The sequence below is a fragment of the Hippocampus bargibanti genome, linkage group LG03, assembly GCF_051943395.1.
Source record: "Hippocampus bargibanti isolate YZ-2025 linkage group LG03, ASM5194339v1, whole genome shotgun sequence".
In the NCBI taxonomy this organism is placed as follows: Eukaryota; Metazoa; Chordata; class Actinopteri; order Syngnathiformes; family Syngnathidae; genus Hippocampus; species Hippocampus bargibanti.
In genome coordinates, this window is record NC_142736.1 from 23,211,818 (window position 1) to 23,232,099 (window position 20,282).

The 20,282-nt window shown below is 39.7% G+C and overlaps 1 protein-coding gene across 5 annotated transcripts; it reads right to left on the reverse strand.

Annotated features, from left to right (window-relative positions):
• Positions 1-1,094: 1,094 nt before the first annotated feature.
• ppfibp2a (PPFIA binding protein 2a) lies at positions 1,095-18,954 on the reverse strand. Of its 5 annotated transcripts, XM_088992649.1 has the most exons (23): positions 18,457-18,954; positions 18,345-18,374; positions 16,759-16,845; positions 15,339-15,452; positions 13,768-13,899; positions 10,938-11,120; positions 9,759-9,851; positions 8,514-8,625; positions 7,886-7,947; positions 7,223-7,301; positions 6,965-7,089; positions 6,807-6,871; positions 6,665-6,722; positions 5,999-6,101; positions 5,353-5,467; positions 4,826-4,954; positions 4,285-4,435; positions 3,430-3,541; positions 3,266-3,354; positions 3,066-3,188; positions 2,313-2,438; positions 2,019-2,207; positions 1,095-1,844 (listed from the first exon to the last, which is right to left on the reverse strand). In XM_088992649.1, the coding sequence occupies exons 1-23, from the start codon at positions 18,502-18,504 to the stop codon at positions 1,620-1,622; spliced, it is 2,550 nt and encodes an 849-aa protein (XP_088848775.1). In that variant the 5' UTR covers positions 18,505-18,954; the 3' UTR covers positions 1,095-1,619. The 5 variants fall into 5 exon arrangements, with proteins under 5 accessions (XP_088848775.1, XP_088848776.1, XP_088848778.1 ...); XM_088992650.1 differs by lacking the exon at positions 18,345-18,374 and having other exon boundaries at positions 18,457-18,952; XM_088992652.1 differs by lacking the exon at positions 10,938-11,120 and having other exon boundaries at positions 18,457-18,948.
• Positions 18,955-20,282: the final 1,328 nt, after the last annotated feature.

Sequence of the window (20,282 nt, forward strand, 5' to 3'; positions counted from 1 at the left end):
AGTGTGGCAATCAGGCCAGTCGTTAGTCAGGACAATAGGAACAATCAGTGGAGCCGCAGGGAGTAGTCCTCTGCTCCCCCCAACCTGAGAGCAGGGACCTATCATAGCATTGTCCGGCACCGCCATGTCTGGACAGTAGGGATAAATATTTATATGGGGCTGCTACTACCAGTAAGACTTTAGTTCGCTGAATAAACATCTTGGATAAGAAGTGAAACGTCCGACACCTTCAAAGAAGTACAGATGACGGCTGAAGAAACCTTTTCATCGATGGACCACTCCTGTACGACTGAGAGCTTACACAGATGTGACCCATAATGAGTAAGTTGGGAATGTGTTTCCAACTTGACGTGCCTCTGTGTAAATTCAAAACCACAGAAAATGCTAATGTAAGGAGGAAAAAAAAGGTCCCAACTTTACCCTGGAGACCCCATAACTGTCTTTAGTTTCACTGACAAGAACTCTTCAACAGGTAGAGGTTGATGGTGCAAAGCAGATGATGTCAACTTGAGCTCTGCAATTCTGATGCGATGATTTATGACCGCTAAATCGATTAGTAATACGAGATATGCATTTCTTTTGAAATGCTGTAACTGGTGCAACAGCAGACTTTGATTGATATGTTTTTTTTTTCTTTTGTACTTTTTGCAAAAAGGACCAGGTGTGCGAATACTTTCACCAGAAGTTATCAAGGTGGATAATTTGAGCAGTGAAATGTAATTCGAAGTTTGTATTATTATTATTATTATTAGTAGTAGTAGTAGTAGTAGTAGTAGTAGTAGTAGTAGTAGTAGTCGTCGTAGTAGTATATTAAATGAAAATTGATGGGTGAATGGATGGATAACAACAACCACAGCAGTAATAATAATAATAATAATAATAATAATAATAATAATAATAATATTGATATTATTAAGTACTTATTAATTCGTAATAATAATATTGATAACATTATTATTATTATTAGTAGTAGTAGTAGTAGTAGTAGTAGTAGTAGTATTATTGTTGTTGTTGTTAATCACCATCTCAGCAGCATTGACTATAATTGAAAATAACAGTCACGAAAAAATACCACTTGGAGTCAGGAAAATAACTGTAATTATTTCTTTGCAATAATTTATTATTTATAACAGGACATGGATGAAGTCAGGTTACATTAAAAAAAAATATTCGTTCTGGAGTTAATACTCTCTAAGGCGTTTGGCAAGACCTTTAAAGGCTTTAGTGATATGGAAATGTAAGTGAAAAATACTTGGAGAGTTGAAGTGAGCATGCTTCTTAACACAGACAAGATGGTATCTGCGTGTTTGAAACAGCCATGTTCACAAATGTCCGATGCAAAAGTGCTCAGTGAAACCAACTGAATAACATGAATACAGCATCATAACTAGATAGACACATTCAACACAACCTCAAAAATGTCAGATTGGAATATTTGAACCAATTGTCAAAGGAATGCAGAGAGCTTTCACTTAACATAGCACACATTAATGTCATACAGAAAACATGTTCAAGCATGATGTGACAAATAAATACATATGCATTACAGACGATCAAGCGATACACAATTTTGGATTTCTTGAGAGATGGAAATCCTGAGATGCTGACCACTGATGTCCCTAGCAGTTGTTTGTGTTCGTTCGCCATAACTTGCCGTCGCCGTGCTCGTGCTTCTTGGCTTGCGTGTTCACGTTGGAGCTCATTCCCCTGAGCGCTGCGGAGGACGTCCTTGAAATCCTGTTCACTGTCAGCAGTCCTCCTTCAATGGGGCAGATGTAGTCTATGGATTCGTCAGGTTTCCTCTTCCGAAGGTGACTGAATTGTGTGAAACCTAGTTTCTTGGGCTGTAAATGCACACAAACCAAACACATTTCAGGATAGATTTCACTAGTCTGCAGTATATGTATGGCATTCTTTGGATTCTCTGTGTTACAAATCAGGTAGCATGAGATCGCAGTCATTTAGAAACTTAATTTAAGTTATTTTTTTTTTCTTTGACCCTTTGGAGAGTAGATTACCTTCACTTTAGATGTGGTGGTGAGGGGCACATGGCCTGTAGCATTCCCATACTCTCTTTTCTCCTGAGTGGCCTGAGTCCCCACCAGAGTGCAGAAGGCTGTGGCCAAATGACGACGGAGCAACGTTTTCTGCGGTGGAATATTGAGGAGCAGGGCCAAAGTCTCTGCGCTGAACCGAGGCTCCAGGATCTACAGAAATGCATATTGACCCTTTGCAGTTACTACACTCCTTTACATTAAGTTGAGACTTGCATTCCTGTGTCGTAAGCATTAGGGAAAATGGGAATTACTCACAATTAGTCCACCGTGGACACCACTGCCGCGTAGATTAGGTGCGTACTCTGCAAGATCAACCGCTCGAAGCCACTCCATTACACGGTGGTTTGACCACTGCACGACCTCTGAGGGTGAAGGCTGTTTCTGAAGTAAAAAAACAGGAATTTGATGTTTTATACAATACACATAGTATTTATAATTATTGGCAAAATGAAAGGGCTCTTGGGGATTATAGCGAAAGGAAGTAAAAATGAAGAAAACCTATTTTTAAATGATGTTCAAGTTGTTGGATATTTGTGTGTTTTCACATGCTTATCATTTCTGTTGTATTTCATCCCAAAAGCATTTGACGGATTGAGGTCAGGACTAGCTTTCTGGGTCTTCCGCACGAAAATGAGCGGCAGCATCAATTGATGGGCTTAGCTTTGTACACTGGAAATGGACGGCAACTTCTCCCAACAGCTCCCATAAACATGGAGGCATACAATTGTCCTTGTGTAATATTGAATTCTAATCAATTTATGACTAAAGGCAACTTGTGATTGCTTCATTCAATAAGCACCACAGAGCCTGTTTACTGATTCAAATGTACTTCATGACTGCAGTCAAAAGTAGCAGAAATAAAAATGTATTTGTCTCCATCTTGTGGACGTGGACTGTAGTGTCCACAAAGAAAGAAAAGATGAGAAATGTTGATTGTTGAGTCAATATGTTGAGATGTACGGACACAAATCTGATGATACGATCAACAGTATTAAAGTGTTTGTTTACCTCTTCTTCAGGCCTGCGTCTGAGGCAGTGGGGGTTGAACTTGTTGGCATGAAGGACGTGGATGGCACATTTAATGCTGAGATGATGAAGTTGACTGGTGACTTTTAGGCTCAAAAGATCATTCTAGGTATTTAAAAAAAAAAAATCGTGAACTTCATGTAAATATACAAATATGGATTAGCACATTCACCTCGACTTACTACGGTGAGGTATTGTATCATGCGGCCATCCACACGAGCTTCATGGAACTGGTCCTTATACTGAGGCAAGCCAATATCATCCAGCCATCCTAGAGAGTCAATACAGGCAACACCCATGTCACCTGTTCAGTTTAAACCGATTAAAATAATAGCAAGATTCTTACGTGTGACCCAGATGTGGTCCAGTTCCGCTGACTTCTCTGTCATTTTACTGGTGAATGCCTTCATTGCCAACTGTAGCTTCTTCCGGTGCAGAGGGTGCTTCATACCCATCTCCTGTGGTCAGAAATCACACTTACCCTCAATATTTCTACTTGTTTGTTAATAATAGATCATTTCAGCAAATAATAAATCCAATCCAATCCAATATCATTAATTGCAGTACCCACAAGGTATAGTCAGACACATCCTCTTTGTTGCCACAGGTTTTCGCTGCCTACCATATTTTCCACCCAAAAGCCTTGATTTTTTTTCCAAAAGATTTCCATGCGCCTGATAGCAGGTGCGCCTTATTTATGAAGTAGCAACAACTGTCTGCAGCCAGTAACTCAATTTCCTCCTGGAGAATAAGTTGTAAGTAATCCCAGCCTCTACTGTAGCACCATATAAGGCGGTGTGCCTTATATTTGGAAAACATTTCTTTATTCATATATAATATTTGGAAAACTTTTTTTCATTCATTGAAGATACGCCTTATAGTCCGGTACGCCTTATATGTTGAAAAAGTTTTAAAATACACAATTTTTGGGGGTATGCCTTATACTCCGGCGCACCTTATACACAGAAAAATATGGTAATTTTCGAAAGTTATGGATTTCTCTGCCCCAGCAAGAACCCAGTTATTTTCTCGTTGATGTAAACTACCAATATATATGTGGTAAACGATAAAAAAGCCCCACCATGGGGATGAAACTCCTTCAAAATGATTCTGGTGGCTGGTGTCTGTTTTGATTGTCAGCTTTTAAACATTAATTCCAATGTAGTTATTTCAGTAATTGAAAGGTATTCTAACTTCCAACCTTCTCAAGATCCTGAGGCGTAGCAGAAAGTAGCGTCTGGCCACATTCAATCCACTGCTTAGTGAGGTTGACATAGTGCCCTAGACCATAGTCCTCCAACCAGCCGCACACCTGCTCCTTGGTCCACTGGCTGAACGGGAGATTCATGTCACTGGCAGAAAAAAAAGAGAGAAAAGTGGCACGTTAGTTTAAATAACGTCATAAAGATGGCTACATAAAAAAACAATGCAATGTTTATGTATATACCGGTATTTGTTAATAATACAGTAAAGTCTCGTTATATCGATATCGGTTATATCGATAGTACTGCTTATTACGATACTATTTCTATGAACGCGAGGAGAAAATTTACATGCCGCACGATCGGATATATCGATAGTCCGGTTATATCGATATTTTTTTCCGACTCCCGAGAATATCGATAAAACGAGACTTTACTGTATATGCTTTGTGTTGGGTGGTGTTTTTTTCAGTTGCAGCTGTTGTGAAAGTGCTACATAGATAAAGAGTTTATCACATCAACTATGTTATGGACTCTTACCGTACAGAATCAGGAGATTCTGAGGTACGGGTCAGTCTGGGTCCTGCTGTTGCACGGAAGCCCCCTCTTCGAAAAGGACCAGTATCGCAATCACTTGCATTGACTCCTCCGGAATTTGTCCTTCGAAGTCTGGGTCGAAGACAGTGATAAAGGGCTAGGTTAGAGTGGTATGACTTTATTTTTCAGTCGGATGATTCAATGAATAAATGAAATTACAAAGCAAAAGTGGGCTTGCAGCACTGTGAAAAATCAAATCATTTTGGCATCTTCCACTTCATTTCCTCAAATTGAAAAGAACATTTCGTAGAACCCCTATCAGTCTTGGAACTCTAGTGTCATTATCACATGATTTTCTTAATGTTTAATTTTTGATGAGGAATCAGTGCCTTATCACTTATTAAGTTCAAACAGTTAGAGACGAAAAGTGTTTCCAGACAGGGAAAGCGTAGAGTATCTTCCTCACTGGTCACATCAAATCAAACTAACGCATCATTCATTCCCATTTGCAATGCATTTCTCACACTCACTTCCCCCAAAGTCTCTTAAGGCTCCGGTTTGTCTTCATGTATTCTGGCGAGCCCACGTTTCTCTGGCCTGGTGGACTGCTTTTCCCAGTGTGGTTGTTTATTTTGTCCAACTTCGCTGAGAAAGAAAAAAATGTACACACAAATGATTCATGCACTGAAGAACAACTATTATAATACTTTAAAGCATTGAAATGTGTGTGCTAATATTGACTACGTCTTTGTACGGCAGCACATCCTGTACTACTTTATGTCTAAAAGGAAATGTGTTCGACTTAAAAACCGATTTGCTGTTGTCACATGATGGTTGCGATCATGACACATCATTTATTTATGTCAACCTGCGTATGTGTGTGCGTCTGCATATGTCGAGAGATAAGCAGAAATATGAATCGGGCTGAGTTATAATGTTCAATATTTCGTGGCGCTGGGCTGCGTGCAACCATCAAAGAGGAGGAAAGGTTGTATTTGCTTTGCAGTAAAAAAAAAAAAAAAAAAAACAAACTTCCACCGCCTGCTCCTTCCCACTCTGCCGTCCCTGCAATTACTTGTGATCAAAGGTAAAGTAGACCTTCTTCTTGGAGGGTAGCGGCTCCCACCAAATATAAGTAGCATGGTAATATAATATTGTTATTATCCGTGTATTTACTTTGGCTGCAGTCTCCATCTTCACTGTCATCTGGAGATCGGTCACTTTGGTTGCTTTCAGTGGGGGATGAACGAACAGGGAGCGCCGGACTCCTTGCTTCCCTCTGTTTGAAGACCCCACAGACACATACAGATGGTTAACTGACCTATCATCCCCTTTATAAACAATTTCGAAATCATGACAGAATGTCAAAAAGGTTCTTGATCGCAGTGCTGAATATTTTGAAAGATGTCATAGTCTAAAATGAGATTGAAACAGCCTAAGGACTCAATGTGGGGCAATCGCCACTTGGAAATTGTTCAAACCATCACAGTGGAGTCTAAGGCTACTAATTATCCCAGTTGGCTGCATCTGTGCATTCAGTAATGTAAATTTAGCAGAAGAAATTGACAAAGGCAGGAACAGAAAAGTGCTTCGCTGAGACTGTTCCAGAATGGTCCATCTGCGTTGCCAATATGAAGGCTTTAGGAAACCAAAGGTGTGGCGTCATTCCTGGTGTAGCATTTCACATAGCTGACTGTTATTGAATGTATTCACTGGATTTCTTTCAATGAGCCTGTCATCGCAGTCAGTCCAAAGTGTACAAATGGGAACTCAACTGATTGACCAAGCTTTTGAGTGGTTGCATATGTGTATGAGAAGTAAAAAAAAATACAATGGCAATACCTTTTGTGTCTGGCCAGGTGTTAAGTCAATCATGCTACTCGATATCTGTGTCTCAGTCCTGAAAGAACATCAGCATCATTACTGGTAGAAAATTAATCATGCCACAGTTTTACTATCATTAGGGTAATGCGTCTTGAAATACCTGCAATCACTGTCTTTCTGTGATAAGATTGATGTCTGATGAGAGGAGGTACTGTTTGTGGAAACCTGAATTGCGGGAAAAAAAACAAACATTGCATTCCAAATAGTTTGCCGTCATACAAAAGAAAAATGAATGAAGCAGTTTAGTTTTCAACCCACATCAGACTTGAGATCCTCAGACTTAGCACTGGCAGAATCAGCATTCTTCCTCAGGCCCTGCTCCTCTTCCTCACTGCTACTGGAATGTGTCCTACCGTTTGACAGTGAATGGCCAACAGATGGCGCTGCAGCAACAGAGGCACAATAAGAACTTTTTGGTTGGTGCTGAACGTTTCCTTATCGCTAATGGTTGCGTTTGATTAGAAATATGATAGAAGGTGAATGTGAGGATGCAAGAGAAAAAAAACGCTTGATTACCTTGCCTGCCGTTGTGTGTCAGATCTCGGAATTGCTTGCACTGCTTTAAGAGCAGAGTGAGCTCTTCAATGCGCCGATCCTCCAGAAATAGTAAGGAGAGGGTGTTCAAGGTCAACAAAATCCATTAAGATTTTTATCAAAGCTTAAGTAACGCACAGAGGCCTTTCCCGATGTTCCTGACCACTAAGCCACACCAAGGTCCTTTTTTACCATACGGGATACATGAAAAAAGCATCCGGGGAGGGGATTGAAATCTCAGACGTGGTGACCAGCTGCAACAAATGTGTCTGTTTTTTTTTTGTTTTTTTTTTTGAAGTGGTGCCCAAGCTTGACTTCAACATGGCTCTCTGACTGCAGCTCTCTCCCAAATTAGGCTTGGCAGATTGGGGGCCTACTTAAGTGTGGCTTTGCCTGAAATGGTTGGCCTTGGGGCGTGTGCGTTTACATGTCGACCCACGCCTGCAAGCCTTTAAGTTCCAATATTCCCCATGAGGGAGAATACAAAAGCCATGCTGTACTATAATTGGATGGAGGGCGGTGCATGCGAGCAATGACAATATTTAGAAAGTGAAAGTTGGCATGCTTCCCTGTGGTGTCTCGTATATCCGCAAATTTACCAGATTCTCTTAATATTTTATGAAAAATAGATGGATAAAGACTTACTTTTTGATCATTGGCAACTTCCAACGTTTTAATGTCACCTCGAAGTCTTTGCAATTCCTGGTCTATGGTGAAGAGAAAAACATTTTACATATGCTTTATCAACTTTTAACTTTAAATTAAGGAAGTTAAAGGTGATAGTTTAATGACCAAGATTTTATTTTATTCGTCGGCCATAACTTCATCCATAACAACAAATATTTTGGTGAGATTCCAAACTCATGGAGCATTTGGACACTAATTGAACTACATACAGTATATCATTGTAAACAGCCATTTTTCACTTGCTCAAATAAGACTTAGGTAAGCAGCGAACACAGCCTTTTATATGGAACATTCCAGATATGAATGATGGATTAAATAAAAATACATAAAAAGGGAATTAAGTGCTATAATGACATCACGGACAAGTGGGTAAATACATTCTTGAATGCCATCTTATCTTGATTTTATTAGAGTGATTTTTATTTAATACTACACCGAACTGCAAAGTGATGTGAGTATCTTCATAAATATATTATTTTGCTTTCCAATAATTTTCACTGTCTCCAAAACTGTCTTAAAAATGTAATGCATATAGCGCTGATTCACTCTAGCCATCAGTTATTTGTGGGCCGGATCATCTGCTTACCTCTCTCAGAGCTTTCAGTGGCCAGTGAAGGTCTGGCCAGTAGTTGAGTGTGCAAGCTTTCAATCTCAGCATTTTTACTCAGTAGAAGCTGTTGAAGGCTGCTGATCTCCATCTGTCAATATAGACCCTCAAATGAGATTCTTAAAATTACCACAATACAATACAATAAAATACAATACATATTGATTTGATTTATATAGCCCTTTAACAACAGCTGAAGCTGTAACAAAGCGCCTAACATGGACAACTATCATACACATGGACAAATTAAGCAGTATGTGCCTATACTGATGTATGCTTCACACACATGAATTCAAAGTCGCCCATATTTGTCGATATAAAAAAAAACAATAATCGCTGATCCAGCCTGCTGAGAATAATTTATTGCGCTTTGGGCCATGAAAGGGATATGGTATGAATATAAAATACAATGTTACAGAGAAACAAATAATAGTTTGAGGGGGAAAAATATGATGAAAGTGGACTCAGAGACAAAGCGTAGAAAATGCCGCAGTTAAGTAGAACATGGCTGTTACACATTACGGAAAGTCATAAAATCTTGTCCCGCACCCGCCAACACTTTTGACATTATATTTAGTTCCTTAGTAAACATAATTATCTGTGTGAACATGAGAGTGACTCACTGAAAGGCCTGGCCCGTCTGATTGGTTGGATAGTTTTGAGGGAAGTTAAGTAAACAGCTGTGGAATTTGGAAAACTATATTGTGTATGCTAGACCACCGGTTCTTAAATGTTGATCCCCTGGGACTCACTTTGTCTTTTCAGCAAGTCACAATACAGTTTGTATCGAACAATAAAGAAACTGTGTCGTTCAAAAAGAATGTATCCTGGCGCAGATCTCTTCTTTACTTTAGTTTCATGTTTTAATGGAAGGCTTGCTCCTTTGTGTGACAACAATGCTATTTTTCAAGTAAAAAGCAAGTCCCACCCAGGATGGGAGATTAAATATTTCACTGTACACAGGGGTCCTCAATTTCCACGCATACAAGTTTGCACAGAAATCACAACGTGTCAGAGGATAACATCAGTAAGCTACCAGTCATAATTTTGGTAAAAACAGTATTGTGCACCCTCAAGTTCCAAACTCTTGTTGACTCCACAGTCATTTGTAGCGCGGCTGATTTTGACATCTACGATGAGATGAACGCATTGCACGTGTATGGAACTTCCACCTTGCAATAGCATGTTTGCCAATCACTGGCATCAACTTCATGCAAGTTTTACCTTGCTTGCTTTGAGTTTTTTCTCATACTCCATCTTCTCATCTTCCAGGTGTTGCATTTTGTCTTTAAGTGTCTTGAGCTCCCGTACCAAACCCTGCAACATATTGTAAATGCATTAATTCAAGAGCTGCTATCGGAAACAGCTTGCGCCATGCCACTTCACACCCCTTCCTGCCTCCCTTGAGCTAATGTTCATTTCATTTGTCCCTCCTGCCCATCATCTAAAATGTGCCCCAATTTCTCCTACGCAAGGATCAAAAGAACAAATAAGGGTACAAATGAAAACATTTCAAATGAATAAATATTGGGTGTAAAATTGTACCTTGAATTATTGTATTCGTTTGTTTTCATTTTTTAATATCAAAAATTAACTTTGTGTTAAACATATTTTCCTCAATGCTGTACACTCATCAAAAGTCATTTGTGAATTGTGTATTGCTTTATCATACAATAGTTTGTATATTTTTAATCATTTTGCACTCAATACTGTTTTCAATATCTAAAACAAATGCTATAACTAGCAAAAACTAAACTAAAAAGATGCATTCTAAAAAATTAAGAATAAATACAAAACTGCACTAAAAACTAAATAAGAGTAACTGAAAAAAATCTAACTAAATAGAAATATATAAATAGGGCCGATACGACCAGTCAGACATTAGTTCGCTGACGAAGCCTCTTGGATAGGAGGTGAAACGTCCGAAACCTTCAAATTTGTACAGATGACGGCTGAAGAAACCTTCTCATCAACTAAATAGAAACTAACATTTACGTGATGATAATTCCAAAATTATCATGACCTTGGTCCGCCTCAAAAATATCAAAGCCACGCTCATTCCAACGCAAATAAAGAACAATATTTTGCCTTGTCTATTCCAACCTTTAACAAAAAAAATGCTGCGAAGCATGCTGGGTTGCGCGCAGCATCAGCATTGCTTATGTAGATTAGTGAATAAAGTCTGAAAACTCCTTGTTTGATGTGTGAATGCTTCATTCTGTCTGATCGCAGGGATAGTAAGCAGTAAGCACACCCCAAAGTAAGACAAAGCATGCCTTGCACAATGTCACAAGTCATGCATAAGCCTGTGCGCACGCTCTCTCCTCCTTGTGGCAGCTGCTCTGCGTCAGAGCTACTCTCATCAACCCCATTTGCTGCCTCCTCCACTAGTTTGGGCTTCACCTCTGCAGCCGTGTAACGTGAGGGGTTTGCATCTTCGGGGGACGTGGAGGGGGCGGAGCATGGCGGTGGTGAACGGCTGTCAGCTGGGTCCTCAGAGGCTTTTTTCTCCTGGATCTTGCTATTGATCTCCTTCTGAAACCTACACATCTGCTCCTGCAGCTCACTAATGAAATTCACAACGCTCTGCCGGATGCAGTGTGGGAAAGAGAAAAATTGAAAGAACGTTTTAGAGGGAATGGAAGGATGACTTTATCTGTATTTATATTCAAGGGAAGTCATGTTCTGATGTGGAAAATACAGCTCTCTCCTCTTGATAAGAACTAACAAAATGTTGTATTGTCCCTGAAAACCACTTCTTTCCACCATCATGTTTGTCATTTAGTTAAATCCATACATACTATGGTTTTAGCCATTGGCCAATGTGTTCGTATTTGGCATAGGTTATGACTTAAAGGACAACCGACGTCACTTTTTTGTTTCTTAACTGACATCAGAAAAAAACGTTTTATAGCATCTAAAATACCCAAAACATGCATTATGATATTTTTATTCAAATGCAAAACACCAATAAAAATGACTTTTAAAGTGTCCAAAATCTGCAAAAAAATTGAGCTGCGAATTGGGCATTTTCAGAAATCCCGCCCCCAGTTCGTGATGTCACGCCAACACGTCTTGCATTGCTGGAGAATTAAAACAATGGCTTCAGATTCGGAGAATATGCTTTCTTGTTACACATCCAGTTATGAATATGATTCAAATAGTTCTGAAGAGGAAAACATACATGTTTGCAATCGATTAAAGAAGTCCTTCCATGTCTTTTTGAGGCATCTGGACTGCAATGTAGCGTCCCAGAAAAGCTGAGCTGTTGTGAGGAATGTATCAGCCCGTTTCCACAGACTGATAAATTCCTTCCATGGAGCTTGGACGCCCTCTTCTGGCGGCTTTTGGGTGCAACATGAGGTTTTCAGACCAAACAAGTACAGCAAAATACATTGGAAGGACTGCTACAATGTGTCTTTTTTTCGGGTTAAGTGACGTCACGTACGGACTCATCACCAAATCAAAAACAAGGTCCCTCGCAAATTCAGCGCGAGTCTTAAAACGTAAAATATAGATAGCTATATGCGGTGGAATCATATTAAAATACGCTCAGTAGAAGTCATTTGAAGCCATTTTACAAATTATGGACACAACTTGTCCGGAGATGTCGGTTGTCCTTTAAGTTTAAAGTGAAGTTCCTAGTCCAATCAAAAACAAATAAAACATCAGCTCTACCTTCATGTGAAATACCCGTCACATAAGACTTGCTTTTTATGAGGTGAGTCACTTCACATCAACACACCTCACTTGATACTTATGTGCTGAGAAGCTTTGATTGTGAGACAATGAGTCTTTGACATGGAGAATTATTGCATGATGAGATACATCTGTGTTGTTTGGTTAAAACAGTATTTTTCCCTTAATGTTGAGCAATTAATGAACCTGCAAACTAGATCAAGAATTTCCGTTTTAACAGGAGCAACTGGTTTCTACATGATGTCAAAGAAATCAGTGCTAGTGTTCAGATTGTAAACAGCACCCAAGTTATGCCAGGACTGTCAACGGAGGAAGTTTCACATTGGGTCCAGTGGAGAGGATTTGACAGATGATATGACGACGCTCTGTGGCTAAATTTAACTATGAGCATACTGGTTGAAAAGTGGGGTAGGGGCCGTTTGAACAATTTGTGTCTGTTTGTGTAGTATGCATGGGAGGTCTTCTGAGTGTTCAAAGAGAGGGATTTCCCCTCCCCCTTCTTCTTCTTGATTCTAAACATATGTTGCAAGGAAAACATGCATATGATGAAAGTGCAGCGACAAGAAGTGCGTCCCTCTGCAATTTTATCCACTATTAATTTTTCTTTTTCTGCTGTCAAACATTTGTTCACGTTCATTTCCACAAATTGGGCTTCCTGTTCACTCCTCGAGTTCGTGCTGTCTTCTAAATGACTGTGAATCTTTGCCAACCTCCAAGAACAAAATATTCTGGGCTTTGAAGCCTCACGTGTTCCTCCATCCATCGTGCCAGCTCTACTATGCCTGAACTCTTTTCACCTGACGACACAAAGGCTCTTTGACTGGCTATGTTTTTATCATAACGTTCCAACATTTTGTCTGGCTCTAATTGCACGGCTTCTCAGTTTCATAGCACAGACCAAATGTGGAGTTCATCCACTGGTAATCTGATACGTTTTAGTCTAAAGCGCAATTCACTGAGAAATAATGACAAAAAAATTACAACTACAGTAAAGTCTCGTTATATCGATATTCAAGGGAGTCCGAAAAAATATCGATATAACCGGGACTATCGATATATCCGATATCGATATAACGAGACTTTACTGTATCTCATAATTGCATTCTCTCGACTAAGCACTAAACCGTGCCAGAGTTTTTGTCAATGTTCCCTCCCATGTGTGTGGAGCGTGTTTATGGTCTTCCATAAAATCAGCAGCTGACTTCTAATCCACACTATGGTACAGGTTTCCGTATGTTGCCTTGTCGTTCTTGGCAGACTTGTATTAAATTTCCAAAGGTTCTCCAAACAGAAGTGTCCCCGGAGATTGAAACAAAACTCAGTCTTCCTTGAAAATACATCTCATTGGAAATAAGGTACAAAGTTCTTTGTCTGTGAGGCTCTCTCTCACTTTCACTTGCAAAAGAAGTCTCCTGTTCAGAAATTTTCCGTATGCAATGACCTCTTTAAGACTGGACACTATGGAAAAACTGAAATCGCTCTCATCCACAGTCACCGTTATTTTCAGTGGGTGTACAATTAAATAAAATATTACCTCTGCTTTATGCTGCCTCTCTTCTCCATGGCCCGGTTTCTCCTCCATGTCTGTCAGCTTCAGCTTCAGGTAAGACACCTCCCCCTTTAGACTCAGCTTCTTCTTTTCCAATCTCGTCCTATGCAGGAGTTCCTGTCATATAACAAAAGATGCACGCTTGCAAATGCGAGCACACAGTGCTATGCGACACTTAACAAAGGCGACATTAGGTACCAGCCACAGCCAGCTACAAGGTCTGTAATGACAGTCTGCATGGACAAACCCTCTGCTTTCAGCAGGCTAAATATACACAGAACGCATGATCACTATTTATAATGCCGATTTCACAGCTCACTCTAAGTACACAGCAGGACTGGTGGAGACAAAGCGGGGAAGAGGGACGGTCATTAACTTGCAAAACATTTTGGGAAATAAAAACAACAATAAATAAATGACGGGTCATTAGCCTGGTTAAACTGCTGCCAATCAAAGCCAAAGCTGTGGGTGACTCTTGATGATTCTCAACATCAAATGATCCGCCAGACCATGTGGGCAGACGTGATGGTAATTTGGTTCTTTCCAAGAAGGTGCTAAATCATTTTAAGACCAAAAATGAGCATCTGAAACTGGCCAACGTGGACAAGAGTATTTAAAACATTGACTTTGGAAAATAACAGCCCTTCTTTTTCAAGGCCAGATGGAATATATTAGAGCTTTGTCACGAGCAACAGATTTGCGGCTCAGGTCCAAAACCTCATAATGACCACTTCCCAAGAAAACCGGTCTTGGCTGCCTTTTCATACGCTGCACCCGTACAGCTCTGCACAGTGTATTTAACCACTAACAATGAAACTCATCCGAAGAAATGGTAGGATGAGGTAAGATCATAGGTTTATGCAATGCGTTACCTTGTCGGCTGCCTCCAGCAAAGTGTTCCTACTTGGGAGAAAATACTTCCCAGCCGCATGACGCTTTCTATGTTATATATCCATTTCCATGATGCAATAAAGGAGTTTTGATACGGTATGAAAAGGTTAAGTCAGGAGCAAATAACTACAAGAGAAAGATTCTTTTGCTTCAGGAAGCCCAAGCCCTACACAGTCTCCTGCCATCTCGCCACATTTTTCATCTTTTTTATCCCTTGTTAAACCATGAGTCAGTCCTGCCTTTACTTTTTCTTTCCCTTCTTCTCTCTATCACGGTGAGAAAGCAAGCACAAACTGTTGTGGGGGAAAGGTTAGGGGTGTGGCTGTTCCAAGTCTAATCACCTGTCCAGACAGACCAGTCGAGCACAGCATAAACCAGGCAACGTCTCTGCGACATCGTCCCGGAATGAGTCTGAGCATCCTAAATATTTGTGGGTCTCCAAGGTAATCCGAGGCTCCATAGAATGCAATTTTAAACAGGAATTTCTTCCCAGGGAGAAAAAATATATTAACCTAAACTAAATCTGCATGAGGGATTTGTTGTGAATGACTGATTGGCGTTTGTTGAAAGTCACTTATTAGAAGAAGACTGTTTATTTAAAAGCTTCCCCTCGGTTAAATAGTTTCCAATTTATCCAAACGAATTAAAAGTGAGCTCAGTCGTACCTGCTGAAGCATTTCTTCGGTGGCGTTGAGTTTGAGACGATGCTCCACCACCGAACCCTGTAGGTCACTGATTTTTACCTCCTGAGCTTCCACCTGGTCGGTTAGCACACCCACCTGTGTGTGTATATATTTGTGTATAAGCAAATACTACAACCTTAAAACATGGCCACACTTTGGAAAAATCATCAGTACAATGGCCGATAAGTTGTTTGATTTATAATTCAACCATGTTTTCTGAAGAAACCGCTGATGTTATACTCGACGAGGGACAGCAGACCTCACCCGACTTTCATTTTGTGAAAATTAACTCTGGAGAAGTGTGTTTCGTTTTTATTTTATTTTTTCTGGCTACTTGCTGTATTACAAAATAAGGAACACCAGTCATCACTTGTAATTGTTTTCTCACCTGTAGTTTTGAATTGTAACCTCGAACAAGGTCACACTTCTTTTTTTTTGTTGAACGACACATCTAAAAGTCTTCAGACACAACTACCAGAAATGGAGAATTGTATTTCTTCACATTAATCTACATTTACACGTCTATGACACATGATTATAATTAGATGGTAAGAACCATATTTTCTCCATTAAAATCCTGTTTAAAATCCAAATGAATATTCACGGAACACATACTTCTGATGAGGTTTCCAGTTTGTGATGCATTTTGACAATGTAAATATTATTATTTTTAGAGGCAGATATTCATGTTTTAAACTCAAACACGTTGAGATGATTGACACTTGTATTTTCACCGTACAAGCTCAACACCTACTGGGTATATTCAATGTTCATTTGAGCTCGAATGTCAACCTCTGTACTTCATTTAATGACACACCGTGTGTCGGTTCAAAAGTTCAGTGACCTGAGTATTGTTGGAATTGTTTATGCAAGTTGGATGTAAAACATTGACCTTGCGTCTACAAAGATGCAATTTTGTTTGATTGAATCATGCAAGCTCGAACACATGCTGCAATGTTCTATTAAAGATAACTTCCTAGTGAACAGCTGAACATGAGATCTAAACAAACAAATGGGCCAACTGTTCCGAAAGTATATATATACAGCCACAGCACAGTGGCTGCATACTAGCCTTAACCTGTTTGAGGAATGCACTTTTTCAGCCGTTCCTGAAACTCCATCTTACAATCTTTGCATAACACCCGAGGGCAGTAACTGCACGAAACCTTGACTATAGAGCTTTGTCCCTGCTTCTGTAAGGGAAACACAGCAGTTACGCAACATTTATAGCCTAACATCTAACACTGAGAATTACCTCTCCCCTTTGACCTGCTTTGACTCAGCTATTTATTAAAGTGGTTTCAGTCTAATTATGCAGGGGCAGGAAGTATGTTCATTTTTGAATACGATACAATCTAAAATGTAAATTCAAAATGATCGCGTATGGTTTTAGTCATCTCACCTGCAATATGAGAGATTCTTTTTCCCCTTCCAGACGTGATAAACGGTCCTGGTAGGACTCACTGTTGTCTGACGACTGGTGGTTTACCTTAGGCATAAAAAGGTTTACCTTAGTTAATGTATTGCTGAAACAAAACTATTGTGATCTGTGTTTCTTCACATGACGCTGTAGCAAAGTTCAGTAAAATATAATTGGAGGGCTTCTCATTGCCTCTGTCTTTAAGAGGGTTACTGCTCCTAATCCCCTATTCAAATTCCCAAATGTATTTCATACCATCTGATTTGTGAGGACTTGGATGAAGCTTTGGGGCTTGCTGTGTATTGAGGGATATTTTTAGTGGGCTTACTTGTCAGAGATCTGTGATTGCATCCTAATGCGCTACATTTACTCAGAAATGTTCACAAAACCACACTGGTGGAAACATAATGTCGTTTAGACTTGAGTCAGCGCCAAGAATCCAGAGTGTTTTGCAATAGTTTTCAAACCAAATAAGGGTCTGCAACAGATTCCTTTCATAGAGGCATTGCAATTGTTTTGTTTTTTTGTTTTTCATCAGTTATCTTGTAGTCCGAAAGGAAAAGAAGAAGAAGAAGATCTTGTAGTCTTTGTTTGCCCCAAATGCAAACATGTTGTGTATTTTTGTGGCTCGTTTTATTATTTGGTCCCATATTTTGTAGTTTGCTACACTCCTGAACACCTTGTTTTGTCATTCTATTCAGAATGCTTTTTGGCCGGAAAAGAGCCATCTCAAACAATACAGTTAACGCATCACCGCCATATTCATCACGCTAAAAAAAGCTTGAACCCGACATAAGATGTGCAATTATGGCAAATTTTGTAAAGGGAGTGGGTGAGTTGACTGTTTCACAATGCTTCAGATGTAAAACTGATGCCTCACTATTCCAATGTCTTTTGCTTTTGGCTTTGTTTTGGCTTTGTTGTTTGTCGTTCTTGACAAAAGATAAGGCACTTGATTGTGAATGGGTAACCTGTCAAAAAATTTGAGCAAATTTATTGTTTTATTTATACTTGTGCATGTTTCTTAATCATGTTGTGTCCATTTTCTATTTTATGTTACTCTCCAACAGACAAACTAATGACTATTGGAAAACAATGGTTTATTTCAGGTAAAACATGTGTGGTGCAATGCATGCATTGTGGGTCCAAATAACCATTTAGCATCCCGCCACCGCCATACTGGTCAATGGAGGTTTCAATCATGTTGATCACTCTTATGATTGCACAACTTTGACCCTGGAATCATCATTTTTGATACTTTTTTTTTTAAACAATGGGTAAATTAGTGTCTCAGAATGGTTTGTTAGTCTCAATATATCTTGAGTCCTACATACAACATCATACATGTATTGTATATTATTGTGACGGGTTTCCGTTGTAATTATAAATAAATAAAAATAGAGCATATATGACAAAGTTTATCTTCTGTGCCTCCTAAAGGCTTTTTATAAATACAAGAAGGAATTCTGCCAGATGACTAATGACTCCCTAAAGACTTCATGGTGGTTCCGTGTTGACTTTGTAACTTTAAAGTGGCAGGAAACGACTTGAAACCCACATGCACATACATTTATCCTTGAGTGTGCACGCGTGACAGCCTAGCAACAAAAGGAAACACAGAAGTGAGTTTGCGTGCAAGAGTGGCACAGAAAAAAGACATGCACATGAAGAATATTTTACCTTCCTAAGCCATGAAAAGTGTTTGTGGAAGTCAAACTCATCCTCCATTCTAGAGGCCCATTGCAGTAGCCCTGGATGTCAGTGTTGGATACCACTACAAATTGCATAGAGTCAGGAAGGAAAAGGAGTCCTGTGTTATAAGTGAGTCCCAGCGATAAATCCTCACACGTGTGGACTTGTGTGCTCCTCTTGCAGACCGTGCACAATGTTGATAGCAACAAGAGGTGGTTTTTGAGTCTGGACAGTTTTTTTAGCCTAGCTGAATAACTCAATAATGCCAATTGGCGCGACTCCCTTTTCTTTTCCTCTCTATTTGCAAGCTCCTCCTTTTAGTTTTTTTTTCTCTCTTGGTTTCTCATAATGACTCAAACTGCCTCTTGATGCATAACTCAACTCTTGTCGCTTTCATCTTCTCCGGTTCTTCCTTTGGTTCTTCACTACGTGTCACGCCGGCCGACCTCCTGGTCTTAAACTAGAAGGGCTCCGGAGGGTCGGGGTGGGGGTGGTTCTTTGCACCACATGCTACTCAGATGTGGTGTCGAGCAGAGGGATTCAGAAAGAAAGAGGAGGAGAAAGGAGGAAGCTTTGCAATTTGACTTCATAGGAGTTCAGGGCAGGGAAAAAAGGCTTCAACTGTGAAATGAGACCAATTTTGGAGATAGGACAATTGCTGCAGGGAATTAAGGCAAGATACAACAGGTATTAAAAGCTGTTTGTATTTCAAACGGCGTTCTGGTTCATATTAGGGCCTTCGTTCAGCAAACTCCCTCAGGACAGACCAGGCCAGAGGTTAAAGATCAAAGTATGAGACATTGAGACTACAATTGTAGAAATCGGCGGTGTTCATGATTTCATTTGACATATTTGTACTAGAACTAGACGACATACTGAATGTGGGGGCATATGTGTGGGAATACTCACTTTGCCTCGATGCCGCCATTTACTGCAAAAATTAACTTGATAGCTCCTTTTCGCTACATCAATACTGAATGGGTAAGTACAATATTATACTCACTGGACACTTGTGAAGGGATACCCACATGATTGAATAGAATCCTCTTTCTTATGCCTTAGTTTATATGAGGGCTTTTTGCAGGTGTAACTCATGTTTTGATATGTATTTAGAGCACTTCTTGAGATTGCCTGTGGGGAGCAACATTGCACAAGTATCAAATAAATGGCATCATCATATGGTTTGGCGTGTCCTTCACTCCATCTCAAGCACCCTGCAATTACAGGTTTAATTTGTGTGCGGCTATAACAACAAAGTCTAGGCAGAAAGTACTTTCGCTGTTCCTTAAATCCAATCAAGCAAACAGAAAAGGAGTTGAGACTTTATCCATCATAACACTTTGTATCTAAAACCTATAATCTGTTGACAGACATGTTAGGCTTTAACATGTCTGAACAAGTTCAATGTCCAGCTTCGGATGAATGGGTGCACTCGTACATTCTAATGAGACCAATGCAACAAGTGGATCAACAATTCTGCCATTTTAACTCATTGACTCTCTTCTTCTTTTCTTTTCGGCTTTTCCCTTCAAGGGGTCACAACAGCAAATCAGTGTCCTAACTCTTTTTTTCTGATGAAAGAAGAGAGTCAAAGGTTTCTTACGCTGCATTGAATGTTTATGTTATCCTTTAAGTAAATACAGTGAGACCTCAACTTACAAACACCTTGTCTTACAAACGTCAAATTTATGAAAATTAAACCTTATAATAAGCACTATTTTCATAATACACACCCACCACGGCTGGCGGAGTGATCTTCGGCGGAAGCACACGACCGAACAGCACCACAGGTTAAGTTACCAACAGTTATTATG